The sequence below is a fragment of the Dioscorea cayenensis genome, unplaced genomic scaffold (assembly GCF_009730915.1).
Source record: "Dioscorea cayenensis subsp. rotundata cultivar TDr96_F1 unplaced genomic scaffold, TDr96_F1_v2_PseudoChromosome.rev07_lg8_w22 25.fasta BLBR01000113.1, whole genome shotgun sequence".
Classification (NCBI taxonomy): Eukaryota; Viridiplantae; Streptophyta; class Magnoliopsida; order Dioscoreales; family Dioscoreaceae; genus Dioscorea; species Dioscorea cayenensis.
This window is the reverse complement of record NW_024086504.1, coordinates 159,206-181,276: the sequence shown is the minus strand read 5'-3', so window position 1 is coordinate 181,276 and position 22,071 is coordinate 159,206. Positions and strand designations below refer to the sequence as shown.

The 22,071-nt window shown below is 35.0% G+C and overlaps 2 protein-coding genes across 3 annotated transcripts; one reads left to right on the top strand and one right to left on the bottom strand.

Moving 5' to 3' along the window:
- Nucleotides 1–3,405: 3,405 nt before the first annotated feature.
- LOC120253539 (arogenate dehydrogenase 2, chloroplastic-like) lies at nucleotides 3,406–12,104 on the top strand. 2 transcript variants are annotated; one of them, XM_039261872.1, is made up of 2 exons: nucleotides 3,406–4,438; nucleotides 11,828–12,104. In XM_039261872.1, exons 1-2 carry the CDS (start codon nucleotides 3,468–3,470, stop codon nucleotides 11,898–11,900), a joined length of 1,044 nt encoding a protein of 347 aa, XP_039117806.1. In that variant the 5' UTR covers nucleotides 3,406–3,467; the 3' UTR covers nucleotides 11,901–12,104. The 2 variants fall into 2 exon arrangements, with proteins under 2 accessions (XP_039117806.1, XP_039117805.1); XM_039261871.1 differs by lacking the exon at nucleotides 11,828–12,104 and adding an exon at nucleotides 11,320–11,795.
- A 1,376-nt stretch (nucleotides 12,105–13,480) lies between these two features.
- LOC120253526 (pyrophosphate-energized vacuolar membrane proton pump-like) lies at nucleotides 13,481–18,972 on the bottom strand. Its single transcript, XM_039261858.1, has 8 exons — nucleotides 18,634–18,972; nucleotides 16,519–17,093; nucleotides 15,943–16,322; nucleotides 15,763–15,849; nucleotides 15,315–15,645; nucleotides 14,276–14,686; nucleotides 14,127–14,186; nucleotides 13,481–14,030 (listed from the first exon to the last, which is right to left on the bottom strand). Exons 1-8 carry the CDS (start codon nucleotides 18,875–18,877, stop codon nucleotides 13,827–13,829), a joined length of 2,292 nt encoding a protein of 763 aa, XP_039117792.1. The 5' UTR covers nucleotides 18,878–18,972; the 3' UTR covers nucleotides 13,481–13,826.
- Between the last annotated feature and the right edge of the window lie 3,099 nt (nucleotides 18,973–22,071).

The following is a 22,071-nucleotide window of genomic DNA, read 5'->3' as shown; positions in this document are numbered from 1 at the left end:
ACAAGTAGAAAGGACAACTTTTCTTACAAATTGCCTTGCATCTTTTCTTATTACTGGGTCTAAAATTCATAACATACCTATGCTTTATCCCGTAGTTCCTAACAACCTCCTTAAATTGTTTAAAGCTGTTGAACTTCATTCCAACTGCGAAATGGGGATCCTTCATATCAATTTCTTCTTGGAACTCTGGGTATTTTGGTTTGCTTGGACCTGCATCTTCATCATCTGTTGAAGAAGCTGAGTGCAAACATGAGTCAGATTCTCTGTATTCAGAGTTAGGTTCTTCTTCTTCGTGAACATCACCTCCTAATCCTATTCCTTCATTTCTTGAATGTCTAACCATATCAGGCCCAATGGCATCATCACTGCCCTCATTTATGTCTTCTTCCTCACTGTCAAAGCTATAGTCTGAGTCATATAACTCACTCCCTTCATCATTTTTTCCTTGGTGTTCAGGAGAAACATCTTGCATATCAACATTCTCATTTATGTCATGTTCCTCATCATCATTCCCAGTAGAATCATTTTGCATATCAACATTTTCAACTTCAACCTGTTCCTTGGCATCATTCCCAAGAGAAGCATCTTGCAGGTTAACATTTTCTTCAGCAAATGGTTTATCAGCATCATTGCTTGTACTTATGCTGCATACCTTGGCATATATACTCATCAGCCTATTTCGAGAAACATTTGAGGCCATCTCCAAGGCATCTGCATCATTTTTTATTTCTGTCAAGCTCAAGCCATTACCATTGAATCTCAACCACCAAAATGTGCAACCTTCTTCTTGCAAACCCAACTCCTTGGCCATGCCCAACAGCTCTAATCTAGACATCTTATCAATGCAAAGAAGAGTCAATATAGCCGGCAAGCTCCCTGCTTTCCCACTTATGCACGTCATCACTTGTATAAGACAATTTTATTGTGAAGTAATCACTGGCTAGGGCTGAAATATAATTTTTCCCAACCATAATTAGCTAGACATGGAAAAACAAAAAGAAGCTAACTGATCATATTGTAGTAAAAAGGCGAGAATAAAACAAACAAGAGATGCTGTCATATTTTTTTGTTGAAAACACTGTAGATAATGTCTGGAGGAGCTGAAAGCCAGAAATTGCATATCATAACCAATAAAATTATGAAAATAAGGAACTCATCCCAAATTTGCGTAACATTAGCATTATAAGCTTGCCATTGGACCACGAAATTAGATTTTCGAGAAAAATATAAAGAGGAATATGTGCTTGTAGTCTACATTCTTCTATTCTCGCTAAGACCACTCGCAATGATAGGGATAAATAATACGGGAAAAAAATGGTAGTCGCAAATAGGGTGCCTCGATGAGATTACATGAGACACAAAAATGTTTAGATTTAGATAGTTAAACTATATCCAATATGAGTTCTGTATCACCGCATGCCAACATGCTTAAACATGAGTTGCAATTACATTTCTTCCTATTATAGAAAAAACAAACATAAACAGCATCCTTAGTTAAATTAAATTGCATCACAATGACAATTGAATACTCATTAGTGAATAATATGAAGTTTGCATAGAAGCATATTGAGTAAGCTCAGTTAAGTATACTTACTATTAGTTTACCTAATCTTATTGCATAGACATTTCTTAAACATACTATGACCTTCTAAAATTCTCTTTCTTATAACTATTTGTACTGAATTATTAACAAATATATAGTGTAACAAAAGTAAAGTATAATTCTTTGTACTGAATTTTTAACAAAAGTAGAAAACATATTAGAATAGAATGATAATCCAACCTTTGCACATTGCTTACAAGCGAGGTTCCAGTCTATGCGATCATATATTAAGTAGTCGCCCAGGACCACTCCTTAATGTCCACTTATATTAAGTTTTGCAATTAAAATCAGAAATCACCCAGGACCACTCTTCAATGTCCATTTATTTTAATTCCTTATTGAAATAAGAACTCACCTAGGGACCACTCTTCAATATCTATATTTAAAGACAAACATGTAGTCTGAAAAAAGTACACCTTATTGAATTATAAAAGTTGTCAGTTAAGCATTATAAAAGTTGCCACTTTAGCATTAGAATTACATCTATTGCAGATGCTGAATGCAAATCATCAATGTACTCAAAGGAATTTACACAAGCACCACTGATGCTAACATTGATATAAAATTCTAATTTCATGACAAATTGGCAATGTACTTACGATAAGTTGGAGATCCTAATTCCGGGGGCCTTATCGCCCAATCGACGTCCATCATGCAGTCACTAGGCGCAAATGGAGGCTATTATATGCTTGAGGACTGGTTTGCGTTCTCGGGGTCTCTGAACTAGGGTAAAGGAAGGGGCAAACGAGGAGGCAAAGCGTGTGACTGGCGTTAGGATGGCTAGCGTTCTCTAGGGCAAAGATGACGACCCCGATGGATGGCTGGCGAGCAAAGCAAGGGGAAGGGGCAAAACGGCAAAGGGGGAGGGGAACGGCTGGCTTTCTCTAGGGCAAAGCTAACGGGCAAGGAACGGGAAAGGAGGACAAAAAGAGAGAAGAAGCTAATGTGGCATCCTCCTTGGCAACAAGGGCCGCCACTCGGATAAGTCATCCAGCTGGTAATGCCACATCTTCATCCGACACGGAAAAATAAAATCCACGGCTGCATTCCGGTGGACACATCAGCAAACCCTCACCGGAATCATCTCAGTGCCCTCCCGTTGTAAGGAAATCAAATTGCAGTGCTCAAATTGATACGAATCGAAATAAGGTGCTCAAAGTGAAATAAGTACATACTTAGGTACGCACAGAAGAAAATTACCCGGAAAGTTTGCATGATAATGTATAAATCCCTATAAAAGTTATGCCTATATATATGTGAATGTATCTTCAAATATAACATTATAAAAGAAAGAGTGATTTAAACTGTATTTTTATTTTTTATTTTTTATTTTTTAAAAATAATAAAAATCATGTGGGGTGAGTTAACATACGGGACAATAACAACCCCATGATGATAAATCTCCTTTCCTATTCAATCTTAGAGTGAATACAGCTACAACCATAAAAAAAAACTCAATTAGTTATATAGTATTATAGTAAAAAAAAAAGCAAGGTGTTTCGATTCATAGGCTGCCCATTCATCTTTCTAAATAAAAAATCACTATGCTATCTCTGGTTCTCAATTGCATTTTTATTAAAAAAAAAAATCAAATTGATCTATATATATATATATATATATATATATATATATATATATATATAATTATGCGCCTTGATAGGGTTATATACATAATTCCACAAATTAATTGGAGAAGATCTCACCAATGAATAATTAGATTATTTTGCAGGGGTTTAAAAGAAAAATACCACATAAGACAAAGACAAGAGCTTTGAAATGGCGCTCATGGATCCCTCCAAAGAATCCTCTCATCTCCGGCGCCGGCCATTCCCAAGTCTTATTAGGGTTCCATTTCTCTCCGGCGATGATGTCCCTCTGCCCTAACCCTAACCCTTCTTTCCTCCACCTCCACCACCATCGTCACCGGCATCGCCGTCGTCCTTTCTTCGTCCGCTCCCTCGACGCCGCCCAGTCCTTCGACTTCGAATCCCGAGCAGTGGATCGCCTCAACGCCAAATCCAAGCTCAAGATCGCCGTCGTAGGCTTCGGCAACTACGGCCAGTTCCTGGCCCGCACTTTCGCCGCGCAGGGCCACACCCTACTCGCCCACTCCCGCTCCGATCACTCCGCCGCCGCCGCCGCCATTGGCGCCTCCTTCTTCCGAGATCCTCACGATCTCTGCGAGCAGCACCCTGATGTGGTTCTCCTCTCCACTTCCATCCTTTCCGCCGCCGATGTGCTCAACACCCTCCCTCTCGGCCGTCTCCGCCGGTCCACCCTCTTCGCTGACGTCCTCTCCGTCAAGGAGTTCCCAAGAAACCTCCTCCTCTCCGCCCTGCCTCCCGATTTTGACATTCTCTGCACTCACCCCATGTTCGGCCCTGAGAGTGCCCGCCATGGCTGGGCTGGCCTCCCCTTTGTCTTCGACAAGGTCCGCATTGGTGAATCGGAGGAGAGGATCAGCCGATGCAATCGTTTCTTGGAGATTTTTGAGAAGGAAGGGTGCCGGATGGTGGAGATGTCATGTGCGGAGCATGACCATAAGACGGCAGAAAGCCAGTTCTTGACCCACACCATTGGAAGGATCCTCGCAAAACTTGGCCCTGAAGATGTGGACATTGGTACCAAAGGGTACCAGACGTTGCTTGAGCTGGTGCAGAACACTTGTAATGATAGCTTTGATCTCTATAATGGCTTGTTCATGTACAATAAGAATGCGACGGAGCTGTTGGACAGGTTGGACTTTGCATTCACTGAGCTGAAGAAGGAGTTGTTCGGGAACCTGCATGATATATTAAGGAAACAGCTGTTTGAGAACCCTGAGGAATCAAATGAGTAAGACTGTTGGCAAATTACTTTCTTTTTCTAATTGCTTTATGTCATTTTTGATATTTAAGTTCATGTTGTCTCTTCCAAGCATTTGATGTCTTATTTTCAGGGTTTTCTTTCATATTATTATCATGATGTAATTTTATTTCCTTTTGGAGCCTAGGAAGGTGTATGTGATAGGGATCGAATAGAAAAACAACTAAAAATTTATTGATAAATTAATCAAAGAATACCATTGTTTGGCATATAATTTAAGAGACAGACCAATCTCTTCAAAATCTAATTACTAAGAACAAAAAGAACAAATCCTATGACCTCCATTTAACTAAAACTCTAAAAAACTAAATTACTAATTTACTCCCGACTGACTCTCTTAATCCTTGACTAACTCTTTCAATATTTTGCATTCAAAGAATACCAAAGTTTGGCATATAATTCAAGAGACAGGCCAATCTCTTCAAAACCTAACTACCAAGAACAAAAAGAACAAACCGCATGACCCCCATTTGACTAAAACCCTAAAAAATTAAATTACTAATTTACTCCTGACTGACTGACTTTCCATATTTTGTATTCAAAGAATACCAAAGTTTAGCATATAATTCAAGAGAGACAGACCAATCTCTTCAAAACCTAACTTTTAAGAACAAAAAGAACAAACCGCCCCATTTGACTAATACCCTAAAAAACTAAATTACTAATTTACTCCTGACTCTCTTAATCCTGACTGACTGACTCTTTCCATATTTTGCATTTGACCTAATATAAACTTTTATTGGTCAGGCCTAACAGTATGTTGTTTACTGTGATTTTCTCATACATGTTGGTTGTAACTATCAGGTTGTTGAAAATGAGGATTATAATGTTTGTTTGGTTGATATTGTTTACTTGGTTCCTCTTTCATTGTAACCTAGAGGGTGTTGAAGAATTTTTGTTGATGAGGATAATAATGTTTGTTTGGTAAATGGCAGTGGATAATCTTAATAATCTTAATTCTCCAGATCTTTTTGTGTTTAAATGTGTTTTGGTTATCTCCTTCTTTCTTTGTCTATCTTTGTGGAGCATGTATTAATATTTTGCATAGATTTCTAATTGATGGGAGACTTGATAGGAATTTCATTACAATGCATAGATCTTTTAGAGGGCTGAAAATTTCAGCTCATACATTATATGAGCTGAAGCAAATGTTATCAAATTTAATGTCACATCTAGCAATCTCCAATGTACTAAACAGTTGACAATTGATCTATTTGATAAAAATATTTTCCATGTTAGCTTTCATGGTCAACTGATTTGTGGTTTCATTTCAGTAATTCGGACCATAGTTACCAGAAACGTCGTACGATCCAATCGCTAGATACGGTGGTGGGTAGGCTTAGTTGGTACGATTAATTCGATTCAAGATACGATTGAAAATTACATCCGAGTCGGTTATATAAAATACATACAAAATTATAAGGCTTTAATTTTAATTGGAAAGAAAAAGTTGTTCTTAGATTAGTAAATAGATCCAAAAGTGCATAAGAATAACACTTAATAAGAAAAGAACATTATAATTAAAGTTATAAAATGAATTATGCAAACTTTAAAGAACTAATTTTATTGCAATGTTAAAGAATGTATAGATTATAATTTTATATAATAAAATTTTATATTATATAATAATTTAAAAACTTACGCTAGATTTTAAAATAGATAGCAATTTTATCTATAACAACTTTTAAAACCTACTAAATTGTAGCATTATCTATACCTAGTTAGATAGATTTTTATAAAATCTATGGTTAATTAATTTTGATACGCCTCTCTCATCGACTCAGATCGGGTACCCAATCGATCTAGAACGAAAACGAACTCCGATTGGGTACTAGTGATCTAGATCGAAGATCGGTGGGGGACTTAGCGAATCTGGTAACTATAAGCTAAAGGACTATATTGTTGTCTTGTCTTTGTGTTTATTAGTATTCTCTAAAGAGTTTATACTTTAAGCTAAAGTCTTTGAAAAAAATTCAAATGCATAATCGATAGTAATAAGTGTGTAAATGTAATTTATGAGGTAAACCACTAACAAAATAAATGGAGATATATGCTTATTTCCTATATATGGTTGCAATGTTAATTTGGACATGTAGCCTTGAAAGGCATCACATATTTCATCAAATATTTTGCAAATGAGGTATCTATTTGATGCCCTACCCTCCAATTTTAGTCATTGCCATGAGGATCATTAAATAGTAGAGAACCATCCCATCCAATGCTTTATAATGTTTTGATGGATTAATTTTTGTCTGAATGATGGCTCTGTGATATTGAGAAAAAAAAAATGCAATTTTTTTATGATTTGATATTATTTTTTTATATAAGATGCAGAAACTGTATATGCTAACAACTATTCATGGTGATGATGCCAAACATGCTAACTGGTTATACTTATACCATTTAAAAGAAAAATTATCTATTAATTTAGCACAGATGTTTACATGGGAGATTCTTGAACACAAATATGTCATTTTGTTTATTACAATTATGATACAGAGGAATACTCACAAGGAAAGTGAACTATTGGCATGGATACGAGTATTCATTGCAATTGTTGTTATGTACCAAGAGATAATCATTCACAAGGAAAATGAAATATTGGAATGTAGGACACCATTATTTAGTAGAATTGATACTATGGATTCTAGAATGAGTACTGGTAAAGGTATAATGGAAGAGCGTAGAAAATTTTATCGTGTAGAATATATGTATTGTTGAATTAATATCATTCATTAGTTTCAGATTTTGTTTGAAAAATTATCAGAAACTGAAAGGATGGGAAATGGTTTAGTCATACAGCAAAACTGATAAGCTGATGATTACTATTACTTACTACTGCCGCACAAGAAACTCCATTCCAAACTATCGATTTTAATCATCTGATGTTGGTAACTTGTTCCACTAGTCAATTTTATCCGTGTGTATGAACCAAAATTTGTGATCTAGTACTGTGAATTGTTATTTGAATATTTATCTAAGTTGCATATTGAAGAATATATAGAAGAAAACTGTAAGGGTATTAGTGTAGCAAGTTATTTGACAATTGATTGGATTGGTAAGATGCATGAATTGAATCGAAAGTTTTTCACTCATCAAAATATACTGGTATGCATGCTGTATGTGAAACTAAATATCAACGTGGAAAAAGATTAGCAAGCATAAATAAATTTTGGCATTATTTTAGGTCATGTAATTTTTTTTTTCTATTGACAAATATATGTACATATCCCTTCAAATTGATGATCCTTCCATATATTACCTTTGGTGTTTGGCATATAATTGCCTCAACCTCTTTGCTCTTGGAAAAATAAATTTATGCCCATTTGTAATGTGGAAAATGAGGGTTTGCTTGTAAGGGTGTTATTCTTATATTTGGACACATAAGAAGCATGAAAAGTGCAAGAGCCATATATGTCAATATGTGTTTGAGTTTGTACACGTTTTGTTGTAATTTTAGCGTTGTGCAAATATATACAATTGAATGCTTTAACTTCTATTAGTGTTTTGTTTGGGTGATCAGAATTGATACCCAAGATTGTTTTTCTCATGAATGTGATGCCTGAGGTATGAAAATTAATGCTTGGTTTGCATGTAAATGTTGATGAAATACGTGTGCATCTTAGGTCCTTTCCTTGATCGATAATTTGAATGGTTGTTATTTAAATTATACTGACTAGAAAAACTTCACACTGGCATTTATGTATATGATTATTTTATTTGATTTAATCATATAGCCTTTTTGACTCAACCACCGGAGGTACATTTCAGTAGAACATTGTGAAAAATATTTCATTTGTTTGCATAAATATTCAAAAGATGTGTCAACAAATTAAGTATATGTAATTATCAACGCTAAACCTGCAACAGATCTTACATAGATATTGATAAATAGTACAAAATTCACAAAAACATGTCCTTTCTACACCTTTTCATTATCGAGAGTTTGAATATACAAAAGGATGGTTGGCCACATAAAATTGAGATTTCAAATGAAGTATTGACCTATGCACATAAAGCTAAATATGGTATCACCACTTTTAGACACGGAACTAGAATTAACAAAAATGGCATGGGCGGCATTAGTTAAAAAAACTATTAGGCCCGGACCATACATATTTATATTAGGCCCAAATGCAAAATAGGGAAAGTGTTAGTCCAAAGAATTTCACTAGATATTTAGGTTTTATGTCTAGCTGGAATCTAGCCTTTTACTAAGAAACTCTAGTTTGTGGTGTAGAAATTTGAAGAGAAAGAAAAGGTCCCTAGAGTTCTTTGAGTTTAAATATAGTAAACTTCATGTTATCTAACATTAATTTAAAATTTTCCCTCACTACTTACCTTAATTAAATATTGGTTTCCTAAATATATTACATTCATTTCTTGATTAGTGGAAAATTTTATTGCCCAATTTAATTTTTATTATAAAGTAACTTATAACCCTTGAATAGATTTGGTGTTGCTATAAGTGCAACAATTGATCCTTGGCATGTATAAAGGTTCAGGTTAAAAATTTTTCTAATGCCATTATATTAAATTTATCTTCATTTTATCACATAGATTCTTCTTTTTTGCTATTTCTTTGGATCACATTTTTGCTATTTCAAAGTATACTTTAAATGATTTTTTACTTGTTTAATTTGTATAAGTTAGAACTTGGAAATTAAAATTTGGGAATGGAAAAAACTGATGGAAGCTCAACACTAGCAAATGCAACACCATCAACTTCGGCAACACAGTCAAAATTCATTTGAGTAATCATCCTGATCTGTTCATTCAAAATCTAATTTAGCATGGACTTATATCATCGAATCAATAAGTAACGATAGGAAAAGATGTTCATATGTAATTTATTGTGCCAAAGTAGTGAAAGTGAAGATATTTATAGAATGAAAATATCTCTTGCTGGCCAAAGGGGGTGATGTAGGGCCATGTAAGAAAGGTCTTGCAAATGTTCATTATAGATTGCAAGAAAGTTTAAGAAAATTTCAAGAACAAAAAATTGCTGATGAATGGGAAGCAAGGAATCCATTTAAATATGATTGAAGGTCAGGATATTTATCTCTTCAAGATAGTAGACCTAATAATTTATCAAGACAAAAGAGAAAAGCTGGAATTGCATCTTATTTCCCTAGTAATAGCCACTGTCAAGGCGGTATCGCATGAAGTGGATTTAGTCAGGTATTAAAAGAGTCATTCAAGGGTAGATTAGAAATTTAGCTTTCGAGGGTCTTAGTATATATAAGAGATTAAGAAGTCTGGTTGGATCATGCCGTGGTTTGTTCTTTTTGTTCTTAGTAGTTAGGTTTTAAAGTGATTGGTCTGGTCTTGAATTATAGTCCCGCTTTGGTGTTCTTTGATTAATTTATCAATAAATTTCTAATTGATTTTCCTTTGATTCTTATCTAAAACCTATTGTTGTGATAAGATAGTGTGATTATGTACTCAAATATGAAAATTGATAATTAGTTATTTACAACGTAAATGAAGGATTTCCATGGTTTGAGATGTGAATCAAATTGTAATGTCCACAGACATCCTAGACCAAGATCTGATTTCTAACATGTTATTCTGAACCATGTGGAAGTTATTTCGTTGTGAGTTCATTCGCAAAACAGTCATGGCCTGTTAGTTTTCTCAAATAATGACCATTTCATGTATAGCTTGCATCTTTTATTGAAATAATTAAAATGCAGCATTAGCAATGAAAGTACTGTTCTCAATGATTGCTATGTTATGCAAATGCACATGTTCAAAATGTTTTAAATCTTATGCGGAATTCTCGTGATTGCCTTGCCTTTTCATTTGCATTCATGCCAATATTTAATATATTGGTTAAGGTATTAAATATTTGAGGGAATTACTAGGCATTTGTCTAATATGTTATGGAAGCTCATTTTCAAGCTCTTTTAATTTAAAATGCTGTTATACCATTTGTTTGATAATTATCTGTTGCTTTGCCTTTTCCATGGGTGTATGCAAATATTATAGCAAGTTAGTGTAGTGAGATTTCCGCATTTTGCTCCTTGACTGACTCGATGCAACTATGAAATTGTTGATGATGTACAGTGTAACATCTAAAGACTTTTATTTATGCTTCAAATGCTATTTATGGTTTTTTTAATTTCACCTAGTTCCTTGCATTAAATTTCTGCCTTATGAGAATTGTAATGTACAATGTTTTTCTTAGGAGAATCTAGAAATTGAGATTTGCTAAATGACAAATCCGACAAATCCTGACTTCACAACTACAGTAATTTTATTAGCTATGTGAAACAAAAAATCCATTGCCAAGAGGAAGAACCAACCTGTTAGATTTTTGTGTCATAATTCATGACAAGTACATGAATGCGCACAAAGGGATTTATATGATTAAAACAAGTAGGGGCATCTATAAGTTTAAATCATGGTGCCACTTGGTTTATTCTGGTTTTGAAGCTCATCATTCTCGTTCTCTGCAAAGAAGGAAGCTCCATAGGGGAAGGTAAAAAATGAGAATAAATACAGCTGGAGTTGTTCAGATTAGATTATAGAGATTCCTAATGATCATAATTCCAAAATGATCCACATAAGGTGATTGTTTATAAATAGTATTGGCATAGAACGCTGAAGAATGGTTGTCCAAGTTGCGAAGAGATAGCTTGATACGATTAAGTATTAGGATCTGTTTCAATATGTTTTACAGCAACTGATGCTATAGATTGGAAGAATGGCTTTGCAATTAAGATGGTTGAAAGGTACTTCTCAATATCACTGTTCTTGAAGACATCGAGAAATCTTGCGCCAGTGTATTTGTTATCATGCTTTTTTTCTACCTGTATTATTGTTTATGTATTTGTACCTTATTACAGATTGATCCCAGTTACAGGCCAAGTTCAGCCATGTTGTTGGTATGGATCATTGAAGAACTTTATCTTGAAAGTTTAGCTTCTTATTTTCTTGTGATTTAACCTTGAAAACATTAAGAAATCCTGCACTGAAGTATGTCATAATGCTTGTTTTCTACCTTAATTATCGTTTATGCTTTTGTACCTTTTTCAAGAGTGACCCCAGTTATAGACCAAGTTCAGCAAAAAAAAAATCATGGCAGTGAAACAGCCATGTTGTTGGTATGCATCATTGAAGAATTTTATCTTGCAAGTTTAGCTTATTTTCTTTCTGAAGGTAACCCAGATACATGTTTTAAATTCACTTCTCCTGCCCTATTTTATCTTTTAAGGCTCCATTGATTTGTGAATTAAATAATTTTGTTCGCTTTACTTTTGAATTAGATCCGAACATTGTTGTTGCTCATATGAAAAAAGAACATTAGGAGACTGACTTAATCTTATGTATTTGATGCATGAATTTTGATTGAAGGTACATTGCAAGACACAACTTGCTTGTAGGAAAATGTGATTGGGTGCAAGCATGCCAAACCGAAGTAACATGAATGTAGATATTGACTTATCCGAAAAACATGCAATATCCTGTCAAGACAAGTATTTATAAATGATTTGCATTATTAACTTCTTCCTTTTCAATTAATTACTTTATGTAAGCGCATTCGGCATTCTTTATACAGAATATACTCCTGCAAAGTGTACAATTTGAAGTAATGTAAGCACTTTTCGGAGTATATTCTGTATAATTCATCGCTTGTCCGCTTCATCTATGTTTCTGTTTTAATTATTCTTCACATGTTCCTTTTTCGGTGTTTATATCCTATTTAATTCCTTGAGCTTTTTTTGCTGCCTAGATCTTCAATTCATAGCTGTTAAATGCTGGGAACCTTCATTTAGGTCCATGTTTTTTGTGTCAATTTTGGTGTTTTATTAGGATGATAAAGCAACCAAAAGAGGTGGACATGTTTAGTGATAAACTTATGCTTGGGCTTGTTTGTGCACCAGAATCCATGTTTATCATTCTCTGCATTATTACTTCATGTTGTGTTAGTGCCTTTTTTTAGCTTAGTGTTCCTCAAGATATCACCCTAAAACGCCTCTTTACTGATGAATAAATAGTAAAAGTGTTCAAATTTGATTTTTATCATAAAAGAAAATTTTGTGTGTGATGGAATTTTCAATTGTTAATCAAAATTAACTATAATTTAATTGTTTTGGAAAAAAGAAAATTACATATTTAACCTTTCATCGCCCTCAAGCAAACTTTTGGGCATGCCTCCTTCCATGGAGAAAGGTGGGAAAAAAAGAGCAATTTAAAAATAAAGGGCAAAAATGCAAAACAAACTAATATATCTTCTCTTTATTAAAAATACTGAAGCTTATAAATAATGAATCCAGATGTAACCGGAAAGCATTCTACTTATTATATACTCATTATTAATCTGCTAAATTTTATCCTGTATAAAATTGGAAAACACTTAACTCATTATATACTCACCAACAGCCTCCTCTTGGTACTGTATCTCTATCTTTTGATAGAATGTATTTAGTGTTCATTTCGAAAAGAACCGAGTTTAAATTAAAAAGTGTTTGTTTCAAAGAAAATCCAAAGTTTAATTAAAAAACTCAAGTAAGAACTGGTGGTGGTGTTTATTAAGCTTTCTCTGTCTATGTATGAATCTCACATGTCTGTTTTAAAATAAAAAGAAGAGTTCCTAATTATATACTCTCTCCCACTATATTTCTACTGAATCCTGTTATCAATATAAACAAACCCTAAACCAATTAGCAGAAGCATAACCCATTCTAGAGTTGTACTTATTATCTAACGCATACATACACAGCCCAAGTAGCTAGACCTTTAATTATTTGTAATCACAGCTAATTAATAATGACCAATAACTTATCAACCTCATAAATTCATCCGAAAATTCCCAAATTAACTCTTAAAACAAATGTTTAAACTCAATCCAAACCTCTAAAACAGATAAGCCTTTCTTTCAGAGCTCCATAATCCTAATAACTGTAGACACAAACATCACACAAGGAAAAGCCATACAATAAAGTTAAATCCAATCCAATCCAATCCAAACCAAAAACAAGAACAACAAAAACAGACACACAGAAGAGAGAAAGAAAGATTGGGCAAGACTCCATTAAATGATAAAATTATCATCACCGTTGCGTTGAAACAACGCATAACTGGACTTTTTAATCGGCATCATTTGGAAAATTTGCTATTATCTAGCAACATAAAGCAAAGGAAAAAAACTTTTCCATGCCCGCAGACCCACAACTCGACCGGGCAATCAAACTACACTTTAGAAACTAGATGATGATGATGATGATGATGATGATGATTTAGATGAAGATGAAGATGATAATGCTGACGACGAAGGTGACGGACACAACACCAACCCTAAGGAAAGACTGGCATGAGAGCGGAAAGCGGAAAAAAGGTAGCCTTGTTTAACTCAGATCTTGAACAGGAGACCACCATGAGCAGCGAAGAATGGTGCGAACACCAGAGATTCGACAGCCATGAGCTTGATGAGGATGTTGAGAGATGGACCAGAGGTGTCCTTGAGAGGGTCTCCAATGGTGTCACCGATAACTGCAGCCTTGTGTGGGTCAGATCCTTTCGGACCTAGGGTCCTTGCATGCTCAGAAGCGCCAGCCTGAAAACATGCCAATGAGTTGAATACGAGTTACAAAACACTTGAACCAAATGTCCTGAGTCAACAAAAACAGAAACATGGCAAATTGCGTTTTACCTCAATGTATTTCTTTGCATTGTCCCATGCACCACCAGTGTTTGACGCAGAAATGGCAATCTGTGTTCGTTTTTCATTGTGTGAGTCACAATTCATCTTTTATACATACAGATAAATAACAGCAGAAGGGTAAAAGTGGATAGACAGACCTGAACACCAGAAACAAGAGCACCAGCAAGAACACCAGAGAGAGTTTCCACTCCAAACAACGTTCCAACAATGAGGGGTGTCAGCATAACAAGAGCACCGGGGGGAATCATCTCCTTGATGGAAGCATCAGTAGAGATCTTGACACAGGTGGCATAGTCAGGCTTGGCACTACCCTCCATGAGTCCAGGTATGGTATTGAACTGCCTGCGAACCTCTTCCACCATTTTTAGTGCTGCGCTACCAACACTCTTCATGGTCATGGCTGAGAACCAGTATGGGAGCATCGCTCCAACAATCAGCCCAATGAAGACTTTGGGGGACAAAACATTCACTGTGGCGATTCCTGCACGGCTGACAAAGGCACCAAAAAGTGCAAGCGATACCAGGGCAGCTGAACCGATGGCAAAACCCTACAAACAAGTGAAAATCGATTGATGCACACCAAACATTGACAAACAAAATCAACAGTAACATAAAAACATGTGTCATGTCACTATCAATCTGGAAAAAGAAAATTGGGAAAGAAATAGGCATTGAAGCCAAGTGAAAATAAATGCAACCTATAGGTTAGAATTATCCAAAGCTGAGAAAGATATAGCAGTGGCATTTATCAGGCACAAAAGCTCAAGCATGCATTGCCATGTCGCCATCTATCCAAAGCCCAACATTAAAATCCATGATATCAGCTAAATAAACTATGTGCCAGACTTCCTCTTCAATCTTGAAAACCATGGTTGATACCATGTAAACAAAAAACAAGTCACATATAAAATATTTTGTCAGGCAAACAATATAAGGTTTGCAGGATTTAAAGATTGTAAAGAACAGTGTACTATGAAAGCAGTATAAGTAATTTGAAGCAAGTAAACCACCCAATCATGAAGTATCTCATGCATATTAACATGAAAAAGAAGAGGAAGTACCGAAAAACATCAAGTGAAACATCTCTTCAAAGAATAATGATCATATAAAACCCAAAGGCTAACATGCTGCAGAATATGGCACCCTACATTACATTGATGAGTTATTTATATATACCTTGCCAATGGCAGCAGTGGTATTGCCAGCAGCATCCAATGCATCAGTCCTCTCACGGATCCTGTGGCTCATGCCAGCCATCTCTGCAATGCCTCCAGCATTGTCACTAATGGGGCCATAAGCATCAATGGCCAGACCAGTAGCAATGGTGCTCAACATTCCAAGAGCAGCAACAGCAATCCCATACATGGCAGCAAGACTAAAACTGACATAAATGCTAACAGCAATAGCAAAAATTGGAATAATAACAGACTTGTATCCCAAAGCAAGGCCAAATATGACATTAGTAGCAGCACCAGTTCTGCAGGAGTCAGCAACATCTTGCACCGGGCTACAGAATAAGGAACATACATCAGAGTCATACAAGAACCAAGCTAATTACAAATGACTAGCATGATCAGTCACAGACAAATTTGATTATGCACAACAAGAAGAAAAAGAAACTCACCTGTATGCATTACTCGTGAAGTACTCAGTCACAAAACCTATGATAAGGCCAGCCCATAGCCCAACAGCAACACAGAAGAACAACTCCCTGTCATATCAAACCAAGTCGTTTAGAGAAAAAGAAACACAGCAAAAATAAGAACAATTACTTATCAATTGGGATATCAACCAAAATGCTCACCAATTCTTCACTGACTTCTGAGTACCAAAGTTGTAGATTGTGAACTTAGATGGAAGAGCAATCCAAGAAACAATTGCTATTGCAATGGTCATGAGAGCAGTGGAGATTATGAGCTGTTTCTTCAACGCTGGCTCAATTTCCTTCACTGCCTTGATCTCAAAGAAGTCAGTGGCAAAGAGGGTAGTGATCAAGCAAACAATAATGCCGAGAGAACTAATCAATAGTGGATAACACATTCCAGTGAAGTCATGATTAATTCCAAATGAAGATATTGAGGCAACAACAAGGGCTGCGCATGAAGACTCAGCGTAAGATCCAAACAGATCTGATCCCATACCAGCAATATCACCTACATTATCCCCAACATTGTCTGCAATCACCTGGAAACATGCCAACAAGAAACATATCAGACTCCCCCAACAAGTACACATAGGAGGTCAAAAAACAGTAAGACACCATTAAATTGAGACTTGAGAGCAACAAAAGATAAAACATGCATATAAAATACATAAATCATGAAAACACACATAAAAGCTATTAATGTGCAGAAAGATGTGAGGCAAAACATGAACTTACAGCAGGATTTCTTGGGTCATCCTCAGGAATGTTTCTCTCAACCTTACCAACAAGATCAGCACCAACATCAGCTGCTTTTGTGTAAATACCACCACCAACTCTTCCGAAAAGGGCCATTGAAGAGCCACCGAGCCCATAACCAGTAATAGACTCAAAAAGGCCTTCCCAGTCTTCACCATAATAGATCTTTAACAGGTTAATGGCAATGTATAGTACCAAAAGCCCATTCGCAGCCAAAAGAAATCCCATCACTGCACCAGATCGAAAAGCTGTAATGAAAGCCTTGCCAACACCCTTCCTGGCCTCCAAGGTCGTCCTTGCATTTGCATAAGTTGCAATTTTCATTCCAAGGAAACCAGAAACCAAGGAAGTGATTGCACCAAGCAAGAAGGAGACAGTGCTGAAGATTGCATTTGCAAGAGCTGGCTTGCAAGTCTTGGACTTATCATAGGTGCAGGGATGGCTTTTCGTGCTGAAGCCCTCCACAGAACCCAGGAACAGGAAAATAAGGACAGCAAATGCAATCATGAAAATTCCCACATACTGATACTCAGTGAAGAGGAAAGAAGTAGCCCCTGTTCACACATATAACAAAATAATGAGTGCAAGAATCTCACAAATTCAATCCTAAAATCAGTCCAAGTTCACAAACAAAACTACAAAAGATGTTAACATGTTCAAATCACAAGCATAACAAACTCAACGGAATCAAAAAGCTTTAAGAAAATTAATCATTGGCGTACCAAAGTCAAAGAACGATTTAAAAAGAAATCAGCACTATTATATCCTGGAGCACAACACACCGTCAAAAGTCAAAATCTCGACTGTTAATCTCAAGATCCCACACGCAAAAGACAACTCCAGAGATCTACCCTTTTATTACAATTTCCAGAATATCTCAAAAGGGTCGCAATAAAACAAACGCCCTTGTAATCAGGCTATTTAGATTGAAATTCATAAAATTTCAAACGGTCTTTTGCAAGTATTCTAAATTTAGTGGATTTACAGTGAGCTTTTAACTTAAACATGCAGTTATAGGGGGAAAACACAGAAGATACAACTAAGATAAGCCCGTCACATGTCACACTATTTACACGGAACTTGGGGGAAAATCAACTCGGGTTAAAAATAGTAATTTAGAGAATACTATGATTCACCAGATTTACCGGAAGTACCAATTAAAATTGGAAATACTAGCGCGGCTTCTTACAATCAAACAACAAAGCACGCTTTCACATATGACACATAAAAAATCTAAAAAAATATCAACTTGATGGACGTCAGTCAAGGAATTGGTCCACCAACCACCCTAGGCTTAAACAACGAGCATTTGCTGGCCATAAGAAAATATAATTAAGAATAAATCAAATAAAATTCTAAATTCTCTACCAGGATCCTAGAACCCAGAAAGGCTAGTCAGATCTATAACAAGGAATCAAAGATCCAACTCAAACATATATCTAAAAAACTAGATCTATATCCATTAATTTTCAACCATGAAATTAAATCAAATTAACAATGATAATTTCTTCAATTCTACGGATCAGAGAGAAAAAAAGAAACACCGGGAGAACTATTAAAACTAAAGATTTCAGTGTCCATTTGGAGCTATTTAAGGAATGGAACGGAGAACTTCCATCAAAATTGAAGTAAAATAAGTGCAGTGATTGAACAGCAAAAACACAGCCGTATGGGGTTTCACTGATCCACGACCCCACTCCCACTCCAAACCAAAAAGAAATATAAAAAAGACAAATCATTTAAAATTAAAAAAAAAATAAAAAATCAGAACCCACCATTAACCACTGTTCAAGATATCATCTCCAAAAACGCAAATAAAATAAAATAAAAAAGAGAGAAAAAAAAAATTTGTAAAAATGGAGAAAATAGCCTCAATGCTTCAGCTAAAAGAAATTAAAAAAAAAATCAAATTGCTAAAAACAAAAAAGAAACTTCAATAAACCATTCTCCAAGAAATCATATTAAAAAAAAAAAAGACGGAAGATAGACTCAATATTCTACTGAGATCTAAAAACAACAAAACCTCAAACAAAATCAGCATAAAAAACCATCAGATCTATGTACAAAAAAAGGAGAAGACCCAAGAACAATAACCTTCAGAAATGGCGTTCTGGATCTCAGCACACTTGACAACAACGTTATGATCATTGAGCCCTTCCTCCTCCTCGATGAGATAATCACTATACCCATTCTTATTAGCCCCCTGCGCCGGCCTCTCCGGCGTCAGCTTCACCTTCGAAACCAGCACCCACTGCAGCAGAGCAAACCCGATCCCCACCGCCGCAGCGACCGGAATCAACACCTCCGTCAACAGATCACTCAAAATCGCCTCACCCATCCTTCGATCTCACTTCCAACACCACTCCCACCTCACCGCCGCTGCCGCCGCCGAGCACCACCGCCGACGAGCAAACGAAAACGATGCACTAAACCCCTTCTCTTCTGCCCTATTTATATCCCTCTCTTCTCCTCCACAAAGCTCAACACTTTCTAGAAAAAGAAAGGGCTGTGGTACACCTACCTTCAGGATCAACGCACTTATCCTCGACACGAGTACGTGGCCGAAAATCGCCGCACAGTAAACGTGTATTGCCTTTATGTTTACACTTATCTGGAGTGATACTATTCGTCCACGTCATCGGTTCAGTTTAGGGAAACAATGACGGAGGAGTAATAAGTTAGGATTCTCATGAACGAGGGAGGGCATATTCGGGTTTCCACCGCGTTGGTTTAACGCCTCAGCGTGTCCACACTTGGCTGATCCGCCGGATCAGGTTTATTTCAAATCTATGAGGTTTTTACTGGAGGGAAGTGTGTGACGTGGAGGGGTTTCATTGGGGGTGTAGGTTAGTGTAGGTGGTACGGGGGTGTAGTTGATTGGTTGTTTCGTTGGGAGTCGATCCTGGCCGTTGGATACGGGGGTGAAAATAAATGCGGTGAAAATAAGAGTGGGGTTGGATAAGGGGAAGGTGATGGACGGTTGAGATGAGGCAAGGTGGAGATGAGGTGGAATGGACGGTGGAGATGGGATAAGAAGGGGGAATTAGGGCTGACGTAGGTGACGTAGAAGAACCGCACTTTGAATTGCGTGTTGGGGCTGCACCACCCCCCTGCCTCATCGGAACGGATGGGAATGATGAGATAAAGATTCAATTATTTTTTTAATTTTTTTTAATTTTTAAACTATTATAAATTATTTATTATTTTTTTAAGGTCTTGTTTGTCTTTTGGCTTTTTTTTTTTTTAATTATTTAATTGCATGTTGAGGATGATTTTTTTTAACTATAAACAACGTGTGTACTGATTAAGAATTAATCGTTCAATCTATGCATTCTCAGTCAAAATGAAAAATTTGGGTTATAAACTCACACCCATAAATGATGATTTGTTATTATTATCGTATCCAATGTGTTATACAGACTAAAAATTAATTGTCCAATCTATGCACCCTTAGTCAAAAATGAAAAATTTGGGTTATAAACTCACACCCATAATTGATGATTTGTTATTATTATTGCATCCAATGTGTTTTAAATTTATATACTTTAAATATCTTATAGTTTTTTTTGTTGGCAATAAAACCAAATATTTTTAGACCGTAATTACTTTGGTTTGGGGATCATTTTTCTACTAACTTTTATTTAAGCTGAGATGTTTTTACATGTATGCCCTGAAAAAGTGTTTATTTAGGGGAAAGATTTTGAGAAATTGAAGGGTGTTTTGGTCTTTGGGGTCTTGGAAATTGGAAAAAAAAACTTTGAAAGCACTTTCTCTTTTGTCTTTATCTTTTTATTATTTTGATCAAAATTAACCTCCACTTGTCAATGTTTTCTTACCCCCAATTATATTTAAAATTTTTCTATTTATTATGATCATTGAACTCTTCAACAAGGATCAAGATGGGTTTTTTTACACATATACACTTATATTTTTCACTTAAATGTTCACCCTTGCAAAGTTTTCAATTATGGATTTTTATAGGGGTGTATATATAAATTATTCTTCTTATTTTAGCCAACGAGAGCTTTGAAATTGATGAAAAAGTCCCTCAAAGAAGCTTTATTAAAGTCACATTCTCAATTAAAAATTATAATAATTTAATTATAAACCAATCTATTTTCTCCATCTTACTTAACCTCCACCCTTGAAGTCCATTCCCAAAATATTTTATTTAAAAAACTTTGGATTCATTATCAATTTTAAACTTTGTTTTATGTGGTGTGTGTCAAACTCAAGCTCAAAAAAAAATATATATTTCTCTTAAGTTATGATAAATCATGTCGTTTAATGAAAAATTAATAACCAAGGACTTCTATTTATAATTATTCAATCTTAACAATGATAGGGACTTCTTTGCATAAAAATTATAATTTATATTATTTTAAAAAAGCATGGAAAGTGCATTAAAGGACCTAAATATTTTAATAATTTGATGATTAGGCAATATATCATCTTTACTTTTTTTTTAATTGTTAACTTTTAAATATTATAAACTAAAAAATTAAGATTAAGATTATGATTAAGATGAAGATTAAGGAACACGTGTTGAGCTCGATCTTGGGAACTCAGCACTTGGCCCCACCCACTTATAAATTTCAATATTATCATCAAGGAATCAATTAAATTATTTTCAACTTTATTTTTTTTTTTACCAAAAAAAATTATAAAGTTCTGATTTAGATTAGATAAAAATGAGTACGTGTTTGAGCTCAAATTAAAGTAAATTGCATTGGTAGGAAAAATTTGGAAATTTTTAGAAAATATTTAGATTTTTTAATATATAAAAATTTCTAAATTTTTACATTTAATTTTTTTTATTATTATTATTAAAGCGACGAGAGTTATATACATTATGATCGTACACACGGATTAAGAATTAATCGTCCAATCTGCGCACTCTCAGGTAGAGACGAGAGGTATTAGCTGTGAGCCCAGCCTATACTCACAATTGATGACTTGTTACTATTGATTTTTTTTCTTATTTAAATATTCAATAAATTTATTTTTTTATATGATAATTTAAATAATGTTGTAAAAATTAGTGACTTTTTTTAAAAAAATTTGTAACTAGTTATTGAAAAACATTGGCATAAATTGTAAATAACCAGAAGATATAGGTATGATGATAATTTCTCACATATAATTTTTACGGTAGTTTATGTGTTATAAAATAAAAACAAAAAATGATTCGTGGCCAAACTTTATTATAAACAAGTGATCTATAATACTTGAACTCTTAATTATATAAATTTACTTGTTATTAAATACGAAATATTACTAAATATATCAAATACCTTAAAAATAATAAAATTATTCGTTATTTGAAACATTCCAAATAATGATTTATTACATTGACTCATTAAAATCTTGTAACTATTAGAATTGTTTTTACTAAGTCATAAATTAAGGAAATACATACCGTAAAATCACTTCATATAATATATACCAAAGCATGTTTAACCTAGTAGTACATGAATCTTTTCACTCATGTGAGACATAAATTTGACTTCACACTCTCACAAAAGGTAAAAG

Coding starts and splice junctions, on each gene's coding strand:
- LOC120253539 (XM_039261871.1), top strand. CDS start 3,468: ATGATGTCCCTCTGCCCTAACCCTAACCCTTCTTTCCTCCACCTCCAC. Junction 4,439..11,319: donor AACCCTGAGGAATCAAATGA/GTAAGACTGTTG, acceptor ACCTTATTACAG/ATTGATCCCAGTTACAGGCC.
- LOC120253526 (XM_039261858.1), bottom strand. CDS start 18,877: ATGGGTGAGGCGATTTTGAGTGATCTGTTGACGGAGGTGTTGATTCCG. Junction 14,187..14,275: donor CTCTTGTTTCTGGTGTTCAG/GTCTGTCTATCC, acceptor AAACGAACACAG/ATTGCCATTTCTGCGTCAAA. Junction 14,031..14,126: donor ATGCAAAGAAATACATTGAG/GTAAAACGCAAT, acceptor GCATGTTTTCAG/GCTGGCGCTTCTGAGCATGC.